Source organism: Pavona decussata, unplaced genomic scaffold (genome assembly GCF_977016875.1).
Source record: "Pavona decussata unplaced genomic scaffold, jaPavDecu1.1 SCAFFOLD_38, whole genome shotgun sequence".
NCBI lineage: Eukaryota > Metazoa > Cnidaria > Anthozoa > Scleractinia > Agariciidae > Pavona > Pavona decussata.
Window position 1 is genome coordinate 2,467,700 of NW_028145460.1, and position 22,447 is coordinate 2,490,146.

At 38.4% G+C, this 22,447-nt stretch overlaps 3 protein-coding genes and 1 long non-coding RNA gene across 5 annotated transcripts in view; 2 read left to right on the forward strand and 2 right to left on the reverse strand.

Annotated features, from left to right (window-relative positions):
• LOC146483582 (gamma-aminobutyric acid type B receptor subunit 1-like) overlaps positions 1-1,358 on the reverse strand; it is a 33,579-nt gene extending 32,221 nt beyond the window's left edge. For both annotated transcript variants that reach the window (XM_085105769.1, XM_085105770.1), the window contains exon 1: positions 1,154-1,358. In XM_085105769.1, the coding sequence (XP_084961895.1) occupies positions 1,154-1,160 (7 nt within the window). In that variant the 5' untranslated portion in view covers positions 1,161-1,358. The remainder of the gene's footprint in view (positions 1-1,153) is intronic.
• Positions 1,359-6,103: 4,745 nt separating this feature from the next.
• Positions 6,104-8,634, forward strand: LOC146483583 (melanocyte-stimulating hormone receptor-like). The gene has a single exon (XM_085105753.1). The coding sequence runs from the start codon at positions 6,660-6,662 to the stop codon at positions 7,608-7,610; it is 951 nt and encodes a 316-aa protein (XP_084961879.1). The 5' UTR covers positions 6,104-6,659; the 3' UTR covers positions 7,611-8,634.
• A 137-nt stretch (positions 8,635-8,771) lies between these two features.
• On the reverse strand, positions 8,772-10,807 carry LOC146483584 (BTB/POZ domain-containing protein 6-like). Its single transcript, XM_085105752.1, has one exon. It carries the CDS (start codon positions 10,780-10,782, stop codon positions 9,427-9,429), a length of 1,356 nt encoding a protein of 451 aa, XP_084961878.1. The 5' UTR covers positions 10,783-10,807; the 3' UTR covers positions 8,772-9,426.
• A 1,996-nt stretch (positions 10,808-12,803) lies between these two features.
• Positions 12,804-21,908, forward strand: LOC146483585 (uncharacterized). Its single transcript, XR_014863807.1, has 3 exons — positions 12,804-13,032; positions 13,167-13,238; positions 21,608-21,908. It is a non-coding gene; the product is annotated as an uncharacterized LOC146483585 (long non-coding RNA).
• Positions 21,909-22,447: the final 539 nt, after the last annotated feature.

The following is a 22,447-nucleotide window of genomic DNA, read 5'->3' on the forward strand; positions in this document are numbered from 1 at the left end:
GTCGAAACCAATAAGCGTTCCAGGATCAATTTCCTGTGAAGAGGGGAAAAGCTATTATTTCCTATCAAATCAATCAAAAAGCAAACCAATCAATGAAATCCGTCTATTAAGAAGTTGAAATGGTTTAATGAAACTCTTTTCATGTGCCGCAAAGAAAGACAAAACCTTTTTAAATACTGAAACAGTGTTATAAATGTTTGCCAGAGCGCGTGCGAGTTTAGAGTTGAAATCTCCCAGGCTTCACTTTATTCAGTGTACAAAGTAAAGAAGAAGAAAGCAGTCAGTTGACTAAGGAAGAGTTACTGCTGTGAGATTTTTTTAAAACGTGGGGGAGGGGGGGGGGGGGGGGCTGGGGTGGGGTTTGTGAGTTGTTTCCTGACTTTTTTGTAACAGCTGCAGTTTTTAACATTAGTGAGATAATCTGTTCCCGATAAAAGGTTTCGTCATCCTGTTTACATATGCTTGGCATAGAATGCCAATCTTAACAAAAGGAGCGTTCAAAAAATTTTGAAACTTTGAATAAAGGCAAATAAACCCAGTTTCATGATCTCTTCTATATTCCTAAATTAAAACAAAATTTCAGTGGCGCGCAACGGTTCATTTCTGTTTGGATGGCCTCCACCGCCTCAGAAATTCGGATTTAGTTAAATAGAAAATCTAAAGTTTTTCCGCTAAATGTGTGCTCAAACTTTCTTAACAGTCGAAACTAATTTCTTTCGTTTTTTGAGGGCTAAATATATCGTTAAAAATACGAGAAAAGCTCAGCTAGCATTTTCGTAAAACCAATAACAGCTCAGTCGTAAATTCGGGGAATAAGCTTTCGTTTCCTAAAGCTTTCTCAACTTAGATTTTCAGCTAAAGCATCCCAACGGATCAAACCGTATTAGATTACACAGATATGTCCTTAAAAGGCCACAAAACTGTGATATCTGGGAACACAGGAGACAACATTTTAAGTATTTTACTTGAATGTTCTCGTTGGGTGCCCTCGAGCATTTAACTAATACTAAAACGTCTCCAAAGTATGATACATTTCTCGACAGCACTGACTGGCTCAGAAATCATATTATTGGGTGGCGATATCTTTGTGGTCTTAACTAGAAAATAGTCGCCATTTGGTCTTTCGAAAAATGGATCAATGTTGAGCGCTTACCTGACATTTAATTGTTTAATCGGTACAAGTTGTTTATTTGACGGAATCGTCATTGTCTTCTTCTCTCGTCATTCTTCTTTCGGCAATATTCTGTACCAAAAGCCAAGATGTCTTCAGTTGTTAAAGTCGAGCACGAAAGCATCGGCAATGGGTCACATTTGCTATTCTCGCTCTTTGTCTTAGAGAAAACGCTTCCGTCTTCAACGAGTTTCCTTCCCTTCCAGACGACTTTTAGACTGATAATTTGCTCTTTCCTTTCCACTAATGATATCAAATTTAATATTTACAAGACGAATCATTGGTTCCAGGGTTTCAATAAACTCTGTGATTGGTTGTGACGTACGTTTGCTTCGAGCATTGATGGTTTCCTGACACCTAACACGAAAAAACGTCAACTCTGAAAATTACTCTCAGCCACTACAAACAACGCATTTATACCTTTTTATTCCTTTGGAACAAATGCATTCTCACCAAGACTAATTGCAAGCCGAAGGCTCTTGATTGGCAAATCGAAGATAATTAATGGCGGGAGTCGCCTGGTAGTAAATATAGCTGTACTACTGGCATTCAAACTGTTTGGATATTGACCTATCATCAACATTAACATTTCATATCTTTTTCATAACTATTATGTATCACAGTCCTCTGAGGTATTCCGGCACTCGAAGGATTGTTTCCCCAATCGGGCAATTTCTGTACATACGTTTTTCACTGCACCAAACCAACTTTTCTTCGACTTTCTTTTACCGGGAGTAACTATTGAATAATAAAATAGATAAATAAAAAAACACTTTATTCATTATAGCGCGATTTCCAGCGATGTCCAATCGCGCTTTATAATAACAGGCGCGCTTTATAATAACAGGAAATAAATTTCATTACACCATACAATACTGAATAAAAAATTTACATTTACAAACTTTGGTCTAATATTTCTAATGTTACAAAATGTCTATTCTATATGTGGTATTTAATTCTATAGAAAAGCTGTCCTAAAAAGATGAGTCTTAACTATTTTCTTAAAAACATTCAAGTCGTCAAAAGCTAAGATCTTATTTCAAGTGGTCTTATTTAAATTGGTTTAGTCTCGCCCTTTATATTTTATTACTTTCCTGATTATCCAATCTGTTTTAGAATCCTTGTTTTCTTTTAAGTAGAGACGCATGGAAAAGATTTCGGCGAAAATTTCGGTGAACAATACTTGAAGGTGTATTTGTCAGTTTTGAAGACGTACTTTTGGGACAGATAGACCACAGCACCAAACTGCAAAAAGGTGACGTATTAAGAACAGCGATTTATAAAACTTTAAAACTTTTTGTGGAGGGGTAAGGGAGAATGAATCAAACTTCAAGGTATAAAAACCCGATTTAACGGTTTCAACATTTGCTTCAACTTGCGTTTAACACAATTGTTGAACCAAATGTCGCGGGCGTTTGAACAGGTCGTTCAACATTGTTGAAAGCGTAAAAAAATGTTGAAAGCTTGTTGAAAGTGTGTTGAATCAAATTTAAATTGATTTAAATTCTCATTCCATATCGCTTTCACATTTTCTTTGTTCTTGAAAATGTTGAATGGCATTGAAACTGTTTGAATACTCCGTTCATCCAACATTTGCCCAACATCCGTTCAACTTTTGTTGAACGAATGTTGGAAAAATTTTTAAACCGTTTAAATGGGCCTTAAGTTGAATTATTTTTGAACGAATTAGTTGAGAGATTTTGCATGAAATATGTTCGACGCGGTTCTATTCTATATATACGTGCAACTTTTTGTTGTTCCAAGCTCAACAAAGCACACTGATTGAACAGAAAAGACACCTCCTCATCAAATAAATTCTGGCATATGAAATCTTCAAGATCCGGCAAACCTAATCACAAAATGATCTTGTTGCTCAACAAATGTTGAGCGAAGTTTAGCTGGCTGGCCAGCTGGCGGCTCTCAGTTAGACATGAGAAAACAGTGGCAGCACTGTTAACCACCCCAAGCTTGTTTGCAGAAACTCCACTCACGTGATGAGAAACTAATACTTTAAACTCAACATAATATGGTTAAAAATCCCAACTGGCCAGTAGAATTGCACTTTTTAATCGGTCTATTTTCACTGGACCCTGATAACCTGCCACTGCGTTGTTTTTTAGAGTTGGGAACATTGTTCTGTTGTTTGTTCTTTTGTCCTCTCGACCAACCATGTAAGACGTTGGAAATGGTGAAGGTCGCCCACAATTAGCAGGAGGTGGACCAGATGGCAGTTAACAAGCGCGGCCGAGAAGTTGAAGGAGGGGCTACCAAGGAAGCCAAACCACTTTACTACCCGAGCAGGACTTGAACCCAGGACCTCCGGATTACAAGTCCGGGGCCCTGACCGCTCGGCCATGCTGCCCCTCCTGATGAGGTGTATGCCGTAGATAGAGTGTCCAGGTAGGTTAGAATGTTCTTACCAAAGGGGGTTTAGTTGCAAGTTAGTGATGAGAATCACCCTCCTACGCAAATTTATTCCGCATGAACAAGTTTCAACAACGCAGAAAGCATCTTTTTATGCTTTCATTAAGCAGAAACATCACCTTACATCGAAAAAATTTACACAAAACAGACAGTTGTCTAATTGCAATAAAAGAAAGAATTAGTTACAATTATGCAAAGATATGAAACACTACACTGCTTTATAGTTGAGGTCAGTAGCGAGAGACAAAGAAAACGGTTTAAGTGTCGTTCCCGCTAACAGCGGTCTACTCCATTTCGCGACCAAAAATAATTTTCCTTTGCTTTTGTTGTTGCTCTTGTTGCCCTCCTTTTTTTTTTTACACATGAATAAAAACCGCGCAGTTTATTCTTTTATATTCTTAAAAACAAGAGAGTCAGTTTGTCTGCGTATTTCGATTTACCAGCCTTCAAACAAAAACCATTATCGATGTGGCTTTTCGATTGCTTTAGGGAGAGAATTACGTCCTCACATCTATCCAGATCCTACGTTTCCATTCCAGGGTAGGTCTGAAATCGGAAATAGATTTTTCAAAAAAGTCAAGGAGACCCGTAGTTGTTTCCAGACAGGGCCCTGAACATCAGCTGTAAATCCCAAAAGGAGTAATGAAAATGCATCACTTTGACCAGAAGCCCATAATTTTAGAAGTACTCCAAATGGAATGATGCGTACCACTTGATTTTCCAACTGGAATTTCCGGGTTTCCCATGTAAATGGTAAGCACCCCTGGACTACCTCCTACAGCCATCAGGAGGCTCCTACCTCGCAAGTTCCTTCTCATCAAATTAGCCTGTGAACAGGCTCCCAAGTGGGGTATAAGGCGAAAAGAAAAATTGGCGAGCTCGGTTTTCGTCCTCGCCCTATACCCCACTTGGGAGCCTGTTCGCAGGCTACATCAAATAATTTACTGCATAAGCGCATGGAAATTAAATCTCGAGCAAACGTGCACAAAAATTATCACTGAAACAATATTCTCTCCAGCAGTCAAAAACGGAAAAAATAACTTCAGATGAAAACTAGACGCAATATCGATTAAGCATCACCATAAATGCCTCTTACTACATTAATATAATTTGTGGTTCAAACTGCGAGATTCAAGCGCCTTTCCTCTGCTCACTTTCGACTTACACAGAACAGAGAATAGCCAATCAGCCTACAACATTCCTGATAACAAGACGCAGTGCCAATAGTCTTGAAGTAAAACTCCATAGAGACAATATACACGTAAAAAAAATGGAGGAAAAATTACGTGTTAATTGTTCGCCTTCCTAACAGTTCCCATATTAATTATCTCCAGTGATCGCGGTGGTATTATTTCATTTTCTTTTTTAACGAAAAAATCTTGCTGTTGTGTTCTCATAATAAATGCCTTCTTAAAAACGTTCTTTCCATCCGCCGTCTTCGTGTTCAAATCTATTGGTTATTCGTTTTCAAATATCTGTGTATCGATGACATGCCACTGCTCTTGCTTAATCTCACCAATGCATGTCAAACGGTCAAAGAAGATAGGCGGCGTTGCCATAATATTTTGCTCTCGGAAGCAATTATTGCCTGCTTTTTAAAAAAAAAAAATATAGTTTTCACTCACATGTTAACACCAGAGAGTTTCCATTGTTTTTAACAGAACTTATTTTACATAACACTTATGGAAGGATACGATTTTTTAAGTAGACGGCGAGGATCTGCTTCGTTGAAGGACTCATCTAATTCTGTATGGGACAAGACCAGATGTCCAAGAGACTGTTGAAAATAAATCAGCAAGGGCATGAAATGGTTCGTTTCGGTGAAATATTCGTTGGAAAGACATTACTCGCCTAGTCAGAAATTCGGCCGGATTGTATTGTGCAAAAGAACTAGTGTTTTCTTTAGGGAAAGGTCACTTAAATGTTCGCAACGCTGAAAAATCAATCCCTGTTGTTTTTGGAGGCAAATACGTCGTTAAAAGCACGAAGAAACCCCCCCCCCCCCCCCTTCCCAAAAAAAAAAAAAAAAAAAAAAAAAAAACATTTCTGGGAAACCAAAAGCAGCTCGTAAAATCTGGGAATAAGATTTCGTTGCCTAACATTTTCGACAATTTAAGTTTACAGCTAAATAGTCCAAATGGTTCAAACTGCATGTGTTAGCTCACACAAATTTGCCATTTATGACCACGGAATGAGGGAAACAATATTTTAACCATTTTGCGTTGATGTTCTCGATGGGTGCGCCAGATAAATTTAAAAGATGAAAAGTTTCTTAGTAGAAGTTAATAACATTTTATAATCAATCGCTTTCTATTATTTATATTCCCAATTTTAAATGTCAAACGTAATGCAAACAAAAACATTATAATTCTGTTCTGTAAATGAAAGAAAGTTGGAGGTCCTAATTTGGTAAAAGAAAAAAAAAACAAATACTAAACTCATTTTCGGTTCGTGTATCAGTATAGTTCCAGCAACTATCCTTCGTAACAACGAAAAGAATAATCATTTTATCCCCCAGATCTAACTTGACTTTTGAGATCTTGCTTAATTTTGTTTCATAAAAGAAACCATGGTTTTCATGGAAACTTTCTTATTGGTGGCAACATGCTTTTAAGCAGATGCCCGAATTGACAACCAATGTCAGGTTCAGTGTTTTTTAATATTAATAGCGAGCTGAGCGGTCGAGATAAAAATAATGTGGATAACTCACTTTCTTTGCTGGGAGAGGGTTTCATAATTTTTTAGTTCTCTAAGCCAGACAAAATGTTATGGCTTTCACGGCAATCAAAACTGTACTCGCTATAATGGGGGATTTTTCCAGAAGAAAAACATTACACTTTCTAATTTCATTCCAAAGGAAAATATTTGTTTGCGAACAGATGACCGACAGCACTGTCAAATGATCTACAACGAGATGTACACAGGTGTTCTATGGAAATTTGATGCAAGGCACATTGTTCGCTTGCTTCAGTTGTTACTTTCAAGAGGTGTACCAAAAGGAAGAACCAAATTATGAAATTGCCTTTTAAAATAGTCTTGTAGGTAGCCTCTAAAGACTGGAGAAATGCCTAACATGTCTGAAAACTGCTCAGGTCTCGAAAGCGTGCGACTCAACAACGAGTTATGTAGTCGCTTCACCGTGTTTGTCGCAGAAGACGTTCCGCTACCACTAATAATCGTCAACTGCATTATCAACACCATTCTTTTGATAACAACAGTCTTTGCGAACAGTTTGGTAATAACTGCCATTTGGAGGACACCGTCCCTACGATATCCCTCAGTAGTGTTTCTTTGCGGTCTTGCAGTGTCTGATCTTGCTGTTGGGCTGATCGTCCAGCCTTTGTTCATCGGGATCGAATTGTTCAAAACGCTTGGACAACCGACAAACAGCAATTGTACGTTGGAAACAGTATTCATCACTCTTGCTTTTACGCTATGTGGCGTCTCGTTTGGAAATGTAACATCTATAAGCTTTGATAGATACCTGGCTATCCATTTCCCATTGAGGTACTCTACGATCGTAACCCTTCCGCGGGTGGTATTTGTTATCATACTGTGCTGGTCGACGAGCATTTTTTCAGTTTCAAGTCTCGTGATGGTGGATATCAACTCCTTCTGGTACGTTGTGGTAGTTATCATTACGTTGTTTCTGAGTGCGTCTACATTCATCCACATTAAGATCTACAAAATAGTGCGACGACATCGCCAAGAGATCAGGGCTCAAGAACTGGCAGTCCAAACGTCAATCGGTTTTAACTTGACGCGTTTTAAAAAGACTGCGACGAACACATTTCTTGTGTATTATTTTTTACTGGTATGTTATGCTCCTTCTTTCATAGGGTGGATGCTGTACATAGCCTCCCGCAATAGCATTAATCACCCGATAGCATGGAAAATAGCGAACACAACAATTTTTCTGAACTCTGCTCTCAATCCTTTCCTTTACTGCTGGCGTCTGCCAGCAGTTCGCGATCCAGTGATGATTTTGTTAAAGAACCTTTTTCGCTTTCGGTGATGAGTCATTGAGGCCGCTGTTTCTTCCCTTTAAATTCTCGAAGGGAGACGGGAATCGGCGAAAACATGTGAGGCGCTCTTAGCTTGCGAACTGGTCCTACATGTCTGTCTCTTCGTAGTCTTCCTTTTCATTTTCTCGATCGTTCTACAGTTTTCGTTTATGCGACATACAAGTCCAAAAAGGAGGACTGTTTTGCTGTTTACCAATCAAGCGGCCAGTGGTGACCAGCATTCTTTCTCTCGTGAAACAATGTTCGTGATTTTCCTTTTCTTCCCTAATGTCTTTTGTTAGGTTGACAACGCGACAATTATACTGCCTCATCTGGAGAGAGAAGTTTTGTGAGAAAAAAGTCTCTTCAGTTAAAAACGATAAAAACCACAGCAACGTAACCTCCCTGACCAGATGCGATTACTTTTGAAACCTAGCTCAAGTTATCTCTGCCAAAATGTGTACTATATCGATCGAGAAAGTGGACATAGTAATCTTTGACAAAAAATTGAAATTAAACTGTAGTGGCTCTGAGGCTCATCTAGTATCAATTATCACTTCAACTCTTAAGCCATCGAAGCGGTTTGAGGGATAATAAGGCAACAGAATGACTAAAGGCAAAATGAAACAGGGTAACAGCAGAGTTGATGTCGTCGGGAGAAAAGGTCAATACATAACATAACATAACATAACATCTAACATTATTTTAAAACGCTGACCACGGACAACTGAAAGCTGGTTTACATCTGTAGCGTTTACAAAGCATGGGCTGTCTAAACTGTGAGAGAATTTTCATTCCCACCTTCTTAGCCACATTATTAAACCTCGTCCCTAACCCCTCCGCTCTAACCCGAAATCGTGGTTTTAAAACACGAAGGATAATGGAGTGTTTATCCCAGCCCATGAAATGTACATTATTTCGTTCTTTCTTTATTTATTTGTTTATTCTTTTAATTATTTCCGAATATCAAAACTGTAAATGGTTTGAACCCAGGAATCATGTCATAAGTACGTAATTATGATCATCCCGGTGAGTGTAAACCTGAGAAGGACTGTTTGAGGTGACATTCAACTGTAGTACGTATAAACTGTAATCTAACAAACCAAACTGTGCCTGATGTAATCAAGCTCAGTTAATTAACAAACTGAAAGAGTTGTAAGTTTACAATCCTCTCCAACAAACATCATAACAGTAGTTTAAAAATGAGAAATCACACCATAAGTTGTACCTTATACAATAATGAACGAATGGTCAGTTGCTTGTTAAAGCATTTAACAAGAAATATTAAAAGCAATGTTAAACGATGTTTCGATATATTCAACATTGTTATCAAGATTGAACGTTCGTTGAGTGTCAGAGTTGTTTCAAGGGTTAACTTAATTCTCATTAGATGCCATTCCTGTCTGTGTGGTGACATTTCACTGAAATATTAGAACTGATCACTTCATGCAAATCGAGTCTGATTGAGTGAGCAGTGAAGATTGGAGGTCTCTTATATTTGCTTGGCACACTTAACTTTCCGAGAACCGAACCGTTCTCTGTAATAGCTGTGTTTTTTTAATTCCATGTTATTGCATGTTCTTACAATAATGGTCATTAAAATCCATCAAAACTCTTTGCTGGCATGCTATTTGTCAAAATTTTGCACCTGATGCAGTACACGCAAATCAGTTGATCTTGACATATATCAGATGATGCTCCCCAATCACATTCCTCAGTTTTCATGACACTATTAGCGGGTTCATTGTTATATTGGATGAAAAACATTCTTCGGTGTTTGATGGAATAGTATTTTTTCCAACATGAATGCTTTTACGGTGTTGAAATTCAGTCAACAGAAAAACAAAATTCAGAGAATTGTCCCTTTCTAACATTGCTGTCTTGCGAACCAGAATAACCGTATGGATCTATATTTGGATTCCTGATTGAAGTGAAGGAGAAATTCACCCCAGATTGCTCTACGCTGGATTGGCCACCCTCACCATACCAGGAAGCCGGGCCAGCCATTCCGGCTTTAAAAGAGTAGCAGGTATTTGCTTTTAAAGCAAGCGGGGTCACAAATACAATATCAAAGCCTTGATAATCTCCCACTTCACTTTGTATGTGCTTTGACATGAAAATGCTTTTTTCAGTCGCGATAACACCCCCGTTGGGATCCTTTACAGTTAGGGTCACTGAATATTCACTATCTTCGCTACCAAATAAGCGCAGTGAATGCAGCTTTATGTTCTTAGTAACAGAAACACCAATAGCATTTGAACGGTAAGGATTATTATATTTCCACCCGATTTTAACAGAAGTAAACCGTGAAATGATTTCTCGGCATCCAGCCCTTCTAACCTTAGAAAATCCCACGGGAGTTTTTAGTACAGAACTGAAATATTTCATCAAGCCGTAGTTCTCTTTATGGGTAAGTATATCAGAATCAAGGACGACATCCGCGAATTCCCTCTGTTCCATTACAGGAAAACGAATTCCTTTCACGATCCGTTCTCCCAGAATCCTTCTTTTGACAGGGCCTTCAGCTGCAATGCCTTGCTTCCTGCATTCCCTTTCAGCCCAGCGATCGACTGCTTTGAACAATTCTAGCTCCTTGATATTCAAAGATTCTTTCTCAATTACTTCCTCGAGTATTGACCTTTCGATTGTCACGAAACCATCTGATTTCACAGCTTCCGTCGTCTCCTTCTCGATTACTTTCCAGCAGTGATCCAACAGATCTTTCTCTTCGTATTTCTGTACGTCTGGCAAGACGTGGAACACGTTTGACGCGTCCAAGTTCTCTTGCAGGTAAGCGGAGCATTTGTCGGCCAGACAAGGCAGCATGTATTTTTTCGCCAAATACATCAACTGCATCACATTGTCCGGATTTAAGTTCGCCTCATCGCTGTATATAAAACGAAACAACTCCAGCAAACTCTCGTATTCACAATCAGAGATGTGTACAGAATCTTTGGTCTCCGCCAATTCGCCGTGAAACATGGCGAAAAACACCGGACTACTGATAGCCAACACAAACTTGTGAGCTGGAATCACCTTGCTTTCACTTCCGCCATGGGAGTCTCCAACGACGAACTTCACGTCGCTCAAGAGTTCTTGGTTGAAAATGGATTTACATCTTTCTCTGATGGTACTCCTTGCTGTTGATTGCCAAAAATCTTCCCTGACTGTTTCAAGAGACATAATTAAAACAACTTTGCTGTTTTAAAAAGACATTTAAAAATGTCCTTGGCTTGCTTTTCGGCTTGCCGCGAGTTGGTCTGCTTTGTTGGGGTCTGCTTTGCTTCGCGCTGTTGTGTCACGCATGGATTGTAATATCGCAGGCTCAATCTTGCACGGCGGTGAAGGAGGCTAGTTTTGACAGTTTCATATTAACCAAATGATCACTGAACGATTGGGGACATGATCGATTGGGTTAATAGGAATTCTGAGTAGAGAAAGGAATAAGGAAATTTATTCGCAAGTCAATAGCCTGCTACATGAAACAGTCAGGAACTGGAAGGAATATGGGTTCAAACAGTACAGACGGCAGTATCAGTCTGCCGTCTATATTTTGCATTTGAAAAAAAATTGCTGATCTACTGTAGGTCTACAACAGATAAGCCTCCCACGCAGTCGTTTTTAGGGGACTCGTACGTATTACCTAAAAACGATTGCGTGGGAGGCTAACAACAGATCCGATCAGAGCAGATTTTAATTGACTACGGGTTCGCCCGGGTGTACCAGCGGACGACCAGGGGACCGATGTTGGGATCCTCGAACCGTATTTTCACTTAACATGTTACATGTTACGCGTTTTTATACGTTTACACCTGCTTAGCCAAAGTCTAAATAAATCAAATATGAACTCGTTCGCCAGTTCTCTGATTCTCCATTGTACAATGTTCCCAGCTAAACTTGTGTAAGGGCCCATTCATTATTTTACGGGGGGGGGGGGGGGGGCAGGGATATCGAAAGATTTGTAAAGTAGAGGACATATTTCTTAAAGCATTGGACGTGACATTTTTTTGGCGCCGCAAGGCGCCTTGTAAGCGGCGAAAGCGCGAGCTACCAAGAGGGGTCTGGGGGCATGCTCCCCTGGGAAATTTTTGAAATCAACACACAGAAACGCTGTTTCCAGTGTTTCTGGAAACCAAGCTTCCCAGGCAGGGTCGGAGTTCACTCAAATTATCTTTAAAAAGTAAAATATTTAATGAAAATGGACAATTGGTAGGGGGAGGGTGAGGGCAGAATTTTCAGTTGTTTATCAATCATTGCGAATTTATTTTTTATAGAATTTCAAAAGACATAAGGTAACTGAGGTTGTAGTCTTTGTCAGCTTTAACTTTTCAATTTATCAAGGTGAGAACCAGTGGCTGAATCATCACTCTCTGTGTCACTGTCTACCTCGCAAAGCCCAAGTGCAGTTGTGGCTAGTAAAGGGCCGCCGCGAAACATTGTTTTGTTTTTTGTTTTTTTCCGGCCAGGAGAAAATTACCCTTTCTACTGCTCGCCGTCAATACAATGAAACACTCATTCAAACTCATCATGCCCTTAAACTTCTTAGCCTTACCTTGCATTTTTGTTTTCTCCTGGCCTTTGGGGAAAAAAATCGTTTATTCCTTTCATTTCTTCAACAGATGAACAGTGTTCGAACAACACGAGTAGTGTGTTTTGCCTGGGGATTTTTCCTTTAAACTTGGCCGAGCAGCCAGAACGATAACGAAATAATCACTTCATTTTCGTTTAAATGAAACGGGAAACCAATCCAATATTCCGATTGATAAGCAAAGAAAAAAAAAAAAGGAATGTGGCCGTTGAATAATTTAATTGCATTATTCTGTTATCCTCTAGTCATTAAGTTCATGGGATGCTTAAGTAAAAACAAATTATAGTAATGAAAAACAAAAAAACCCTCAAATATTGGCATCAAAGTACCGGACATGGAATTTCGAGCCTTTTGTGTAGTATTTCACATTTTCAACGTGTTCTTTTTTCCTTTTTTGTTCTAGTTTTGCACCTGCATATGCCGGCCTTCGGATGTAGTGAGGGCGTGTAAATGTCCGTTATCGCTAGAAAGAGAGCAGGACAATCGGGCTACTTTATTCGAAAATCAACCCCCCTCCCCCCACCCTACCCCGCTGTCCGTCCTGCTGCCTCGCAACCACACAACCAACTGCTGCCTCGCCCCAGTTCTTCTCACTTCCTTCAGTCAAGCCAGCAAACTGAATGTTGCAGGCCGAAGGTATGGTAGATTTTTGTGTGTTTCTTTCTTAAATTCCGGAATTAGGGCCAAGCAATTGCAACGAAAATTTATGGGAAGTAGTGTTAGCGTTTCCTATGGAGCATACAACGGGGAAACCATGTTTTGTGACTTTTTATCGCTTCAGTACGTACATTCGATAAATCACCACCTTTGCGTGCATGCTACAATCTTGCGGCGCTCAAGCTTAGGTAAAAGAAGAAATTTTGGTTTTTTGAATTTGTGAAGTTGTATTTTGTTTTAAAACTAAACCTTTTCCCCAGTTTCTTGTATTATTGCATTGCATTATGATCCTATTTCATGTCAGGTTTGTAATTCTTTACAGATTCCAAACCGGCGGTGCATGCTCCAGGCTCAAGTTTTCATTGCAGTACTCCAGAAACACAACACAACAAAGGTGCGTGGATCATTTCTTAAATGTGTAAAATTTTACAGTACACGCAGTCTTTTCTTTACTGCAGATTTGCCTCATGTCTTCCATATTATAATTAGTCGAGTAAAGTAAAAAGTATGAGTGAGTGAAGTTTCGAGATGTCGCGCCTTTATGGGTCGGCTGTCACTAGTAAAACCCATTTTTCTCTTAATTTTCTCACTGGCTTACTCACCACTGACATTGAACCAGTCTTTGCCACACCATACCAATGCTCGAGCCAGACATATTGATTTTGCTCGGTAACGAAACAAAAGTCAATCAAGGAGCGTGTGCCATCCCGGGGATTATGCTTGAATGAATATATCCTCGTAAAATATTGCGGTATAGGCCTTATCACGGTTTTCGACGCCATTTTGACGGGTAGGCAAACAGGTTTGAAATAACAGTGTTTGTATGGAAATCCGATGTCAAATAATTTTCATAAAACATCGCATCTGAAAAATTCATGAATTGGAAACTTTTGGCACTAGGAAAAGGATTTAAATAAAAAAATGTGGGGAGGGGTGTAATTGTACTAGAAAGCGTACAGTCGTGTTTTGAATTTTCCATACATTTCCCTGTATTTTTTCCCGCGAACTATTTTTAGAAGCAGTTTACGGCGGTTCGCTATACAGACAAATGTATGAAAAGTTCAAAACACGACTGGACGTTTACTGGCACAGCTACATCCCTCCAATTTCTTTTCTTAAAATCCTTTTCCTAGTGCCAAAATTTTCCAATTCATAAATTTTTCAGAAGCGATGTTTTATCAAAAATATTTGACATCGGATTTCCATACAAACACTGTTATTTCAAGCCTGTTTGCCTACCCGTCAAAATGGCGTCAAAAACCGTGATAAGGCCTATTTATTCCAGCACTTGTAATAACGGCCTTTAATACTCAAAATACATGCTTATTGTGCTCGAATTCGACTCAGTATTCTGAGGTCAACCCTCCAAGTCAAAGTTTTCCAGTTAGTGGCCATTTGGCAACTAAGTCTTTTGTTTTAGTTGCCAAGGGAAATTTTGAGTGGTCAGAATATATCAATAATTAATAGTTAATAATAATTATTAATTTTTTTTGCAAAGTTAATAATAAATAATACCTATTTGAAATGCTGAATTTGGGGTTTTAGCTCCCTTGAGAAACAATCTGGCTTACAACAATTCCGTCAATAAAATTTTATGCCTCTTTTATTGCAAAATGAAGTATCATTTAGGTATTTCAAGTAAGTCATATCACTTTGTGTTAAGTTTGATTCAAGATTTAACAGGTCTTCTTCAATTGTGTTAGGCATCATGAAAGACTACAAATTTGCAAAGAAAAACTTTTTGATTCTATTAAAACTGCCAAAAGTCTCAGTACAGCTGGTGAGCAACAACTGATGGGTAAAAACCATGTGCACATGAAAATTGAGTTCGTGGTTTTAAATGGCTTTAAGGCAGCCATGAAAAGTTATTTCCTGAGGGAACGTCTGAAAGGGGTAGCACTAATCTGCGGAACTGCAGACCGCGGAACCGCGGAACCTGCGGAACCCGTGGAACCTGCAGAACCTAGAGAAATAACTAGTTTTTTTTCTTTTGCCACTTACATACCAGGTATAAGGTTACAGCTGATTTCATTGCTGTGTATAAACCCGGATTTTGTTTATTTTTTAACATGATTTGACCAAGAGAAAATGATGATTTTCTCCTGATTCTGCGGGTTCCGCAGGTTCCGCGGTTCCGCGGTCTGCAGTTCCGCAGATTAGTGCTACCCGTCTGAAAGAAAAACTTGCGAAAAGAAAATGTTGAGAGTGGGCATTACATCAAGTTTGAATTTTATCACTTTTGTTGACAAACTGCTGAATATCTCAGCATGCAAACAATAACCCAGGAGATAAATTTTATATCTGCTACATCAGAGTTAAAAAACAAACAATTTTCTCACAAGGGTTTTGTCTGTAAATAGTATCGTCCTTTTATTTAAAACGACATGTTTCGTTTTGTAGATGGTTTCATTTTACATCGGCGCATATTATAAACATTTGTCATGAACCAGAATCAGTCGAAGACTTTGCCAGTTTTTTATGTGTCAGGCTTTCAACCCACCACAAAATGACAAAATATTCTGGGTCACATTATCTGTCTGGTAGCAACACATACACTTTTCTTGTTGTCGCTCAGACAAACAACCAATTCCAAGAATAGATTGCATGATTGCTATCCCTAGCAAGAGAGCAAAGCTCATTACGTGCTAGACAACCAAACGGTAATCAGTCATGCAGAAGGAAGATGTTCACTTGGTGCATTTTGCTGCATTTAAATGTCTGTTATACCGTTGGTTTTTTTGTAACCATGTTCAGGTTGTGGGAGCATTTTTTGTAATCCTACTTTGGTAATGCTGTTGTTATTTTTTCTATCAACTGTATTGTATATCTTTTTGCTTTACTGATTTATTTCTTTACGTATTGCTCAATTCTGCTAAAAAATGTGGCTTTATGCTGCAGCAGTGCATTCTGCTCCAAATTCTGCTGTCATAATTTATCCAGCCCTACCACAGTTGCTCACTCAATAAAACTTTCATACAGGGAGGTTCCACCTTGTGTCTCAAACCCTTATCCTTTCACACATACCCTGGGTACCGTACATTGCCTTTTTACTTGTTTCAGACAAGGAGCTATACCTCTATTATTTATTCACCTTCTCGGGTATATTATGAACTCGCAATATGACCAGTTCCCAGTTGGCTTGATAGATCAATTGGTAGAGCACTGCACCAGCGCAAGCATTGCAGAGGTCATAGGTTTTCAAATCCCGTTCACGCCTGAATTTTTTTCAGGCTTTCTTTTTGCAACTGCTTAAGTTGTGTACTAACTGCGAGGATCTTCTATTCAATATACCTCTATTGTAATCACTGCCTAAATAAGGAGTGAACTTGCCATGCCCTCAAGGCATTCACAAGCAGAAATGCCATGATATTTGTTTTTGAGTCTAGTGCACATGTGCTCTTCCTATATACATTTAGTTATGTGCGGTCACTGTCCACACTTCCAAAAGATAGCGATTCGTCTTGTTGGGAAGAACAAGCCGCGTGTTCGAGTATTGATGAATTTTTACTGATTGATTTGAAAATTAAGGTATGGGATGGAAAATGCTGTATGCGGGTTAGCTGACGTTCTGGCCTGAATTTGGTGCTGAGTGTAATGATGAATAATAAGGAAAACTTCTAAGGAATAGAGAGTTCACTGCAAAGAAATTACCCTTTGAGTACAGTTTATTGTATACTTTTTTTTGATTTGATGTATTCCTAACAGTTTTCACAAAATTTTTGAAAACATGCTCCTCACAGGCAACAATTTGCTTCAAATTTGACTCACAATTCTTTCAAATCACTTGCCTGCTCTTTGCCTCAAAGCAAAACTTGTACTCGTTCACTTTTTGATGCAAGTTAACACTTATCTAAATAAATTTTTCATTTAGGAAAGCTTTTTGTCTGTTTTTCTGTGTATTTTCATTGATGAAACATGGTAACTTATCCCTTTCACCATCAGGAGTTTGGAAGCAAAGGTGCACAGGACACCATGCAGTGGTTATGAAAATGGCAATTTTTTTGTAAAACATGATGTATGTGAAATGTTCATGCTAAGCTGGTACACTTGGCAGACATCAAAGCAAATGATAAATTACATCAACTGAAAGGGAAACACCAGACAAACAATTTGTTGATCAGAAACAAAAAGGTTTCATACAAAAAAGCTCAAAATTTACTGGAAGCATTGAAACACTCTTTTACTATCACTTGAAATTTGTTTAAACATATTGACATTGCATTTAAGCGAATGTGGTATCCTTGTATCTCCATTGTAGGCTTTAAACTCTGCCAAAGAGTCAACTGTGGAATGAGCTACCCATGAATCTGAAAGCCAGGGTTCTTGCTTCTAAGAAAAATTATGCTAACTTTCTACTTGAAAAGCAAAGATCTATTTATCATTTTCAACCATAGAAATGAGTTTGTATAATTACTGTAATCTAATTTTCTAGTGGATCTGTAATAATTATATGCATGTTTTTATTTTGTTTTCCTTTTTATCTATTTGTACTGATTTTAGTCTTGAGTCCTATATAATGACATAACAAGCTGTGTCTTGCACAATGGTTCTGCAGCTGAGCATGTTCATTTAGTTAGAGGAGAAAGACACGGCTATCCTTCTTCAGGCATCCTGTTTGTAATTGGCGTAAATGTATAATCCAAATTGGAGGAATTAGATTAATCAAGAGGTTTTTCCATTCTGATGGGGTGAATTTCTCCAAGAATTATAAATGGTTTGAAAAGCTGTATCGAACACTGGAAAGAGTGTTCCATCTTATTTCCAAACACATTGAAATGAATTACCCCCACTAGATGACATTTCAATGTATGGAAGAATAATTATTACTCAGCACCGTGACAACTTCACATCGATTTAAGTGTGTACCCACATTTTGTGGGCCTTTAAGTATTCATATATTCATGCTATTATTTAGACTCATTGCCGATTCATCGGTGTTCACATCGAATGTCACTCGGGAATGTAAGACAACTATAGATCTCGGAAGGCCCTTTGAGGAAATGTGTGACAATTTCCTTTTGTTTATCATCTGAGAACGAACGATAGCTCAGTTTGATTCACAAAAAAAAGTTTTTAAAGCTGTCGGACTGCAACTTTTCTTTAATAATCTCTAAACTTTTAAAGTTTATTTTATGCTTATGATCAAGCACGCGCTTATCGGAACGATCTCGAATATCAAACGTAAACACGGCTGTTAATACCAAGGATTCAGGATGCTCAGCGTTTGCAGTATTATAAAAAATCCAGGCTTCATTTGAGTTATTTAAAAAAAAAGTGAAATTCATCAATTCCATTCCTTTGAATTCGCTTTAGGTCCTCATCCAAAAGATCTCACCTTTTTCCAAACGAATGAAACCGAACTTATTCAACACGTTTTCGGTGGCTCCCGAAGTGAATGCCCAAAGGACTAAAAATGAGCCTTTACAAAATCCAGCGGTTTTTCCCATTTTTGAATGACACACTTAAATCGGCGTGAAGTTGTAATGCTGTTAAAAACCCTTGTGATTTTTAGCTTGTTGGGAAAATACTGTTACTTTGGTCTTGTCCACTTTGTGAAGCTACAGTGTGGGTTTTCTTGGATATATTGGCTGATCCTACTCAGCGGTGGGGCATTTGCAATTGTCTGAAGAGAAAATGACAAAAGCCCAACAAACACACGAGCGAAAGGGGGAAGGGAGGGATGATGTCACACTCTGGAGTAACTGAGGCATTTTGTCTTGTACTGGTACTTGAAACCCTGATCTCACTAAAAAGAGTTGTGTCAGAATACAGCTATTTTGTAACAAATGGTTTAATTTGTTTGTCTGTTAGGAAACTAGTTGTGGTCACCAACTCTTTGTCCGGGGACGAGAATGGCGACAAGTGAGTACATTCAATATTCTGTGACTTGCATTGACCTTTCATGTTTTTCCTATCATTGTTGCTGGAATGAGTGTTATTTATGAAAAACAACATTGTACCCTCACACAACTTATACCAGTTGCAACTTGGATATTTTGGCTAACCCTACCCATTGTGGGGCTTTTGTAATTGTCCAAAGAGAAAGTGACAAATGCACAAGGGACGGGGAAGGGAGGGGTGGTGTCACGCTTTGGATTAACTGAGGCATTTTGTTTTGTGGGCATTTGAACCCTGATGTTCCCTGAGAATGAGCTGTATACTGTTTGCTTTTAGGAGCCTCAGCCTTCTACACAAAGCTTAAGACAACATCTATGTAGCTTTGCTCAAAGTATCCATGAAAACAATATTATTGTGTTCTTTCCTTGCATCTGATAAATTGTTTTATATTCTACTGCATTTTATCAATGATACTAGCAAATGATAGGAAGTCAGGAGAAGGAATTCTCTTGGATGCCCTTTATTGATTTGAAAGATTATATGAATACATGAGATTGTTTGAAATTAATGCCTCATAATCATTTGGCTGTGAAAGGTCAAAACCTCTGGCTTTGTCAGTAGTCTCTTATTTTCCTCTTTCCTTGCTTGTTGCACCTCCTAACAGAAGGTGATTTTTGTGTGCATTTGCATGTTTCATACACTGTGTCAGGGTTCAATCTACTGTAGGCTACGTCTTTGCATCATTGAGACTGTAAATTCTATTTTGATGCAAAGTGAAATTATCAAGGTATCATACTGATGCAAAAAAGAAAACAAGTTAACATAAAAGTACTTTTAAAGCAGTGGGTAATGAACAAGTCAAATAAGCGTGCTTGCTAGTACTTGTTGTGTTAGGCATTCCACTCAATTCAGAGGGAGACTGCTTTGCCCATCAATGTTATTCATGTTTCGTTTGTTCGTTGTGAAATTAACATGAAACGACACGAAAGCTAGCATTTTTTACCAAAAGGAGAATGACCGTTGAACCTCATGAGAATGATCAAGATGGACCTGAGAAGAATGGTGAAACATCAGTAAAGAGTTTGACAAGCATCATTACAAGTCAACTTCATAAACCAACAGATTCAACAAATAACACAACTGTAAGAGAATCCTGTCCTGCATGGAAAGGATTGCAATATGACAAACAAAAAGAACTGATGTCATCCTCAATTTGTGTGAAACACAAAAAGATCATTGCATTTACCAAGGGAGCAAATAACTTTAGATTTTCTACACTTGAACAACACTGTGAAAAGCATGAAGTAAAGTATACTTTGGTAATGGTTTGGATGATGTCAGTTTGCCAAAGTTTTAATGTCACAGTTTTACTCAGATGATCTTCGAAATGACCCAATTTATAATGTCATGTAGGGCATATCACCCACCTTGACCAACTTCTAGGTTGAACACTACTGTATTATCAATTAATGTTTGGTATGTGTGCTTGAAATGAATGAATCAGATAAAAGTAAAGGTGATGTTATCTCTTTCAAAGATAAGAGAGTACTTGTGTTAGGTGGCCTGGCCTGGTGGTTAGGGGCGCCGGACGTGTTATCTGGAGGCCCCAGGTTCAAGTCCCGCTCCAAGGCAACTCTTTGTAAATAGCCAATTGATTTGCCTCCCGCCTGTTAAGATTTTAAACAAATGTTATGTTTAGTTTGCCTATTTATTTCACTGGTTTATAGTGTCCCCAGTTAGGGCTACAGTGTTAAATACTTTGACACCTAACCCTTTTACCCCTGATATCAAAGAACAAGTTCTCCTATCTTGTTCTGGTACTTTTCTTATAAATGTGCTGGGGAGAAGTTATTAAAAATGTCAAGAAAATTCACCATGGGTGATCATATCCGTAATTCTCATGACCTCAAGGTTTGAACAAGCATTGATATTACAACAGGGTCCGAAATTGCGCTTTCCTGGTCGCCAATGCGACTAAAAATTTTGCACTGGTGACCAGAATTTCACAACTGGTCGCCAGCGGGCGATTAACTATTTCATGCCACGATCATTATACAAACATTAACCTTGATTTTCAGCCAAATCGAGAAAAATGCAATTCAAAGCCGCCCGCCAATTGGTCACTTACTTTTTACCTTTCCAATGTTTTTGAAGTATAAAACCGATTTTCCTGTTATTATAAATCTATCACAACGTTTCACAGCTCAAGCAGTGCGAAGCTTCGCCGCCTTCTTTTTTTTCAACGAGAAATGCTGTACGGTTGTGGCCTAGTGTGAGCAATATGGCGATCGGTCGATCGTCTTGACAGAACGCGAAAGGAAAGATCGTTTTGAACATAGAGCAAAGAACCAAATGACAGTTTTCAATCTGGTACATTTCTTCTCCAACAGGTAGAGACAAGAGAAGGTATATAGTTGACTTGAAACATTTGGCAGTCTTATGAAACTGCGTATATAGCGGGCATTCGACTCGTTCGTCGTAGTTTTTCATTGGTAGGTGTACATATCGCCATTGCGGCCCCAAACGCGTTCTCTTCGTTCTGATTCTTAAAAAAAAATTGGCGACCAGAATTTTCCATCTGGCAACCAAAAATTTTGGTTTGTGTTTCTCTGCGAAGGAAAAATTTTATTGACACTTTTTGGCGACCACATTTTTCCGTGTGGCGACTGAAAAAAAAGATTCAGTCGCCACTTGGCGCCTGCCTAAAAAAGTTAATTTCGGACCCTGTACAAGGAGAAATTTGATGATGATCACTGTTAGGGCTTAAAGGGTTAAATAAAGTCATTTATTTTATTTTTACTTGTAAGCTATGTCTTGGGGGTTTCTCTCTCCTTTCTTCTCAACTAAAATAAATAAAGTTGCAATAATGTTGCTATTTGGATGTTTAGGGTTGTTAACGATAACACTTGTATGTGAACTTTGCAGATTGTCTTGCTGGATGAGATGTCTTCTAATCCAACCTAGTTTGTGTGGACATACGAAATGGTAGATTTAAGACTGCACAATTCCTCATACTACGTATCTTGGAATTTCCATGGTAAGACAAGTTGTATAAAACATAGTAATGTGCCTAAAATGAGTACAGCACAAGTTTCTACACAGACCTTTTCACAAGTGGCAGCAAAAAAATTATTCTTTTATTTTCATGAAAATTAACCTTACTAGCCTTTGTTAGCATGTTCAAAATTCAATAGCATTTTTACTCAAAAGTGAGGTTAGTAGGGCTAATTAAAGGGACAGTATCACGCTATTTTTAGTAACACATCGAAAATCGGAAAGACGCTATTCGGTTGATAGCAGCCAAGATATAATGACAAAATTCCATTAAAAGACTATCAGAATGCAACGAAACTATCCAAGGATATTTTCGCTGGCAGATGACCGAGATAGAGAGGGGTTCAAATTTGAAAACGTCTGGCAGACTTTTTCAAATTTCGCTGTTGTAACGCACTAAAAATCGCCGGTTGCACTATATTTTGGTTCAAACTTTTGTCTTAAAATCACTATTAATATTTCTTTAAATTAGCGATTGAGAAATTTATTAACACAGTGTTCAAAGTTTAAATTTAGTGAATTTTGGCCAAATATCATGATATCTCCCATCGATTTCCCATGATACTGCCCCTAGAATAATGAATTGGCTGCCATTTATGAATAAAGTCTGTAGGACTACATTATAATTTTCTCTTCAATGTTGTTTGTGTTGTAACCGACCTTTTTTGATGTATTGAAGGTCTTGTTGGGTAATGGAGCCTATGTACCTAT

Coding starts and splice junctions, on each gene's coding strand:
- LOC146483584 (XM_085105752.1), bottom strand. CDS start 10,782: ATGTCTCTTGAAACAGTCAGGGAAGATTTTTGGCAATCAACAGCAAGG.
- LOC146483583 (XM_085105753.1), top strand. CDS start 6,660: ATGCCTAACATGTCTGAAAACTGCTCAGGTCTCGAAAGCGTGCGACTC.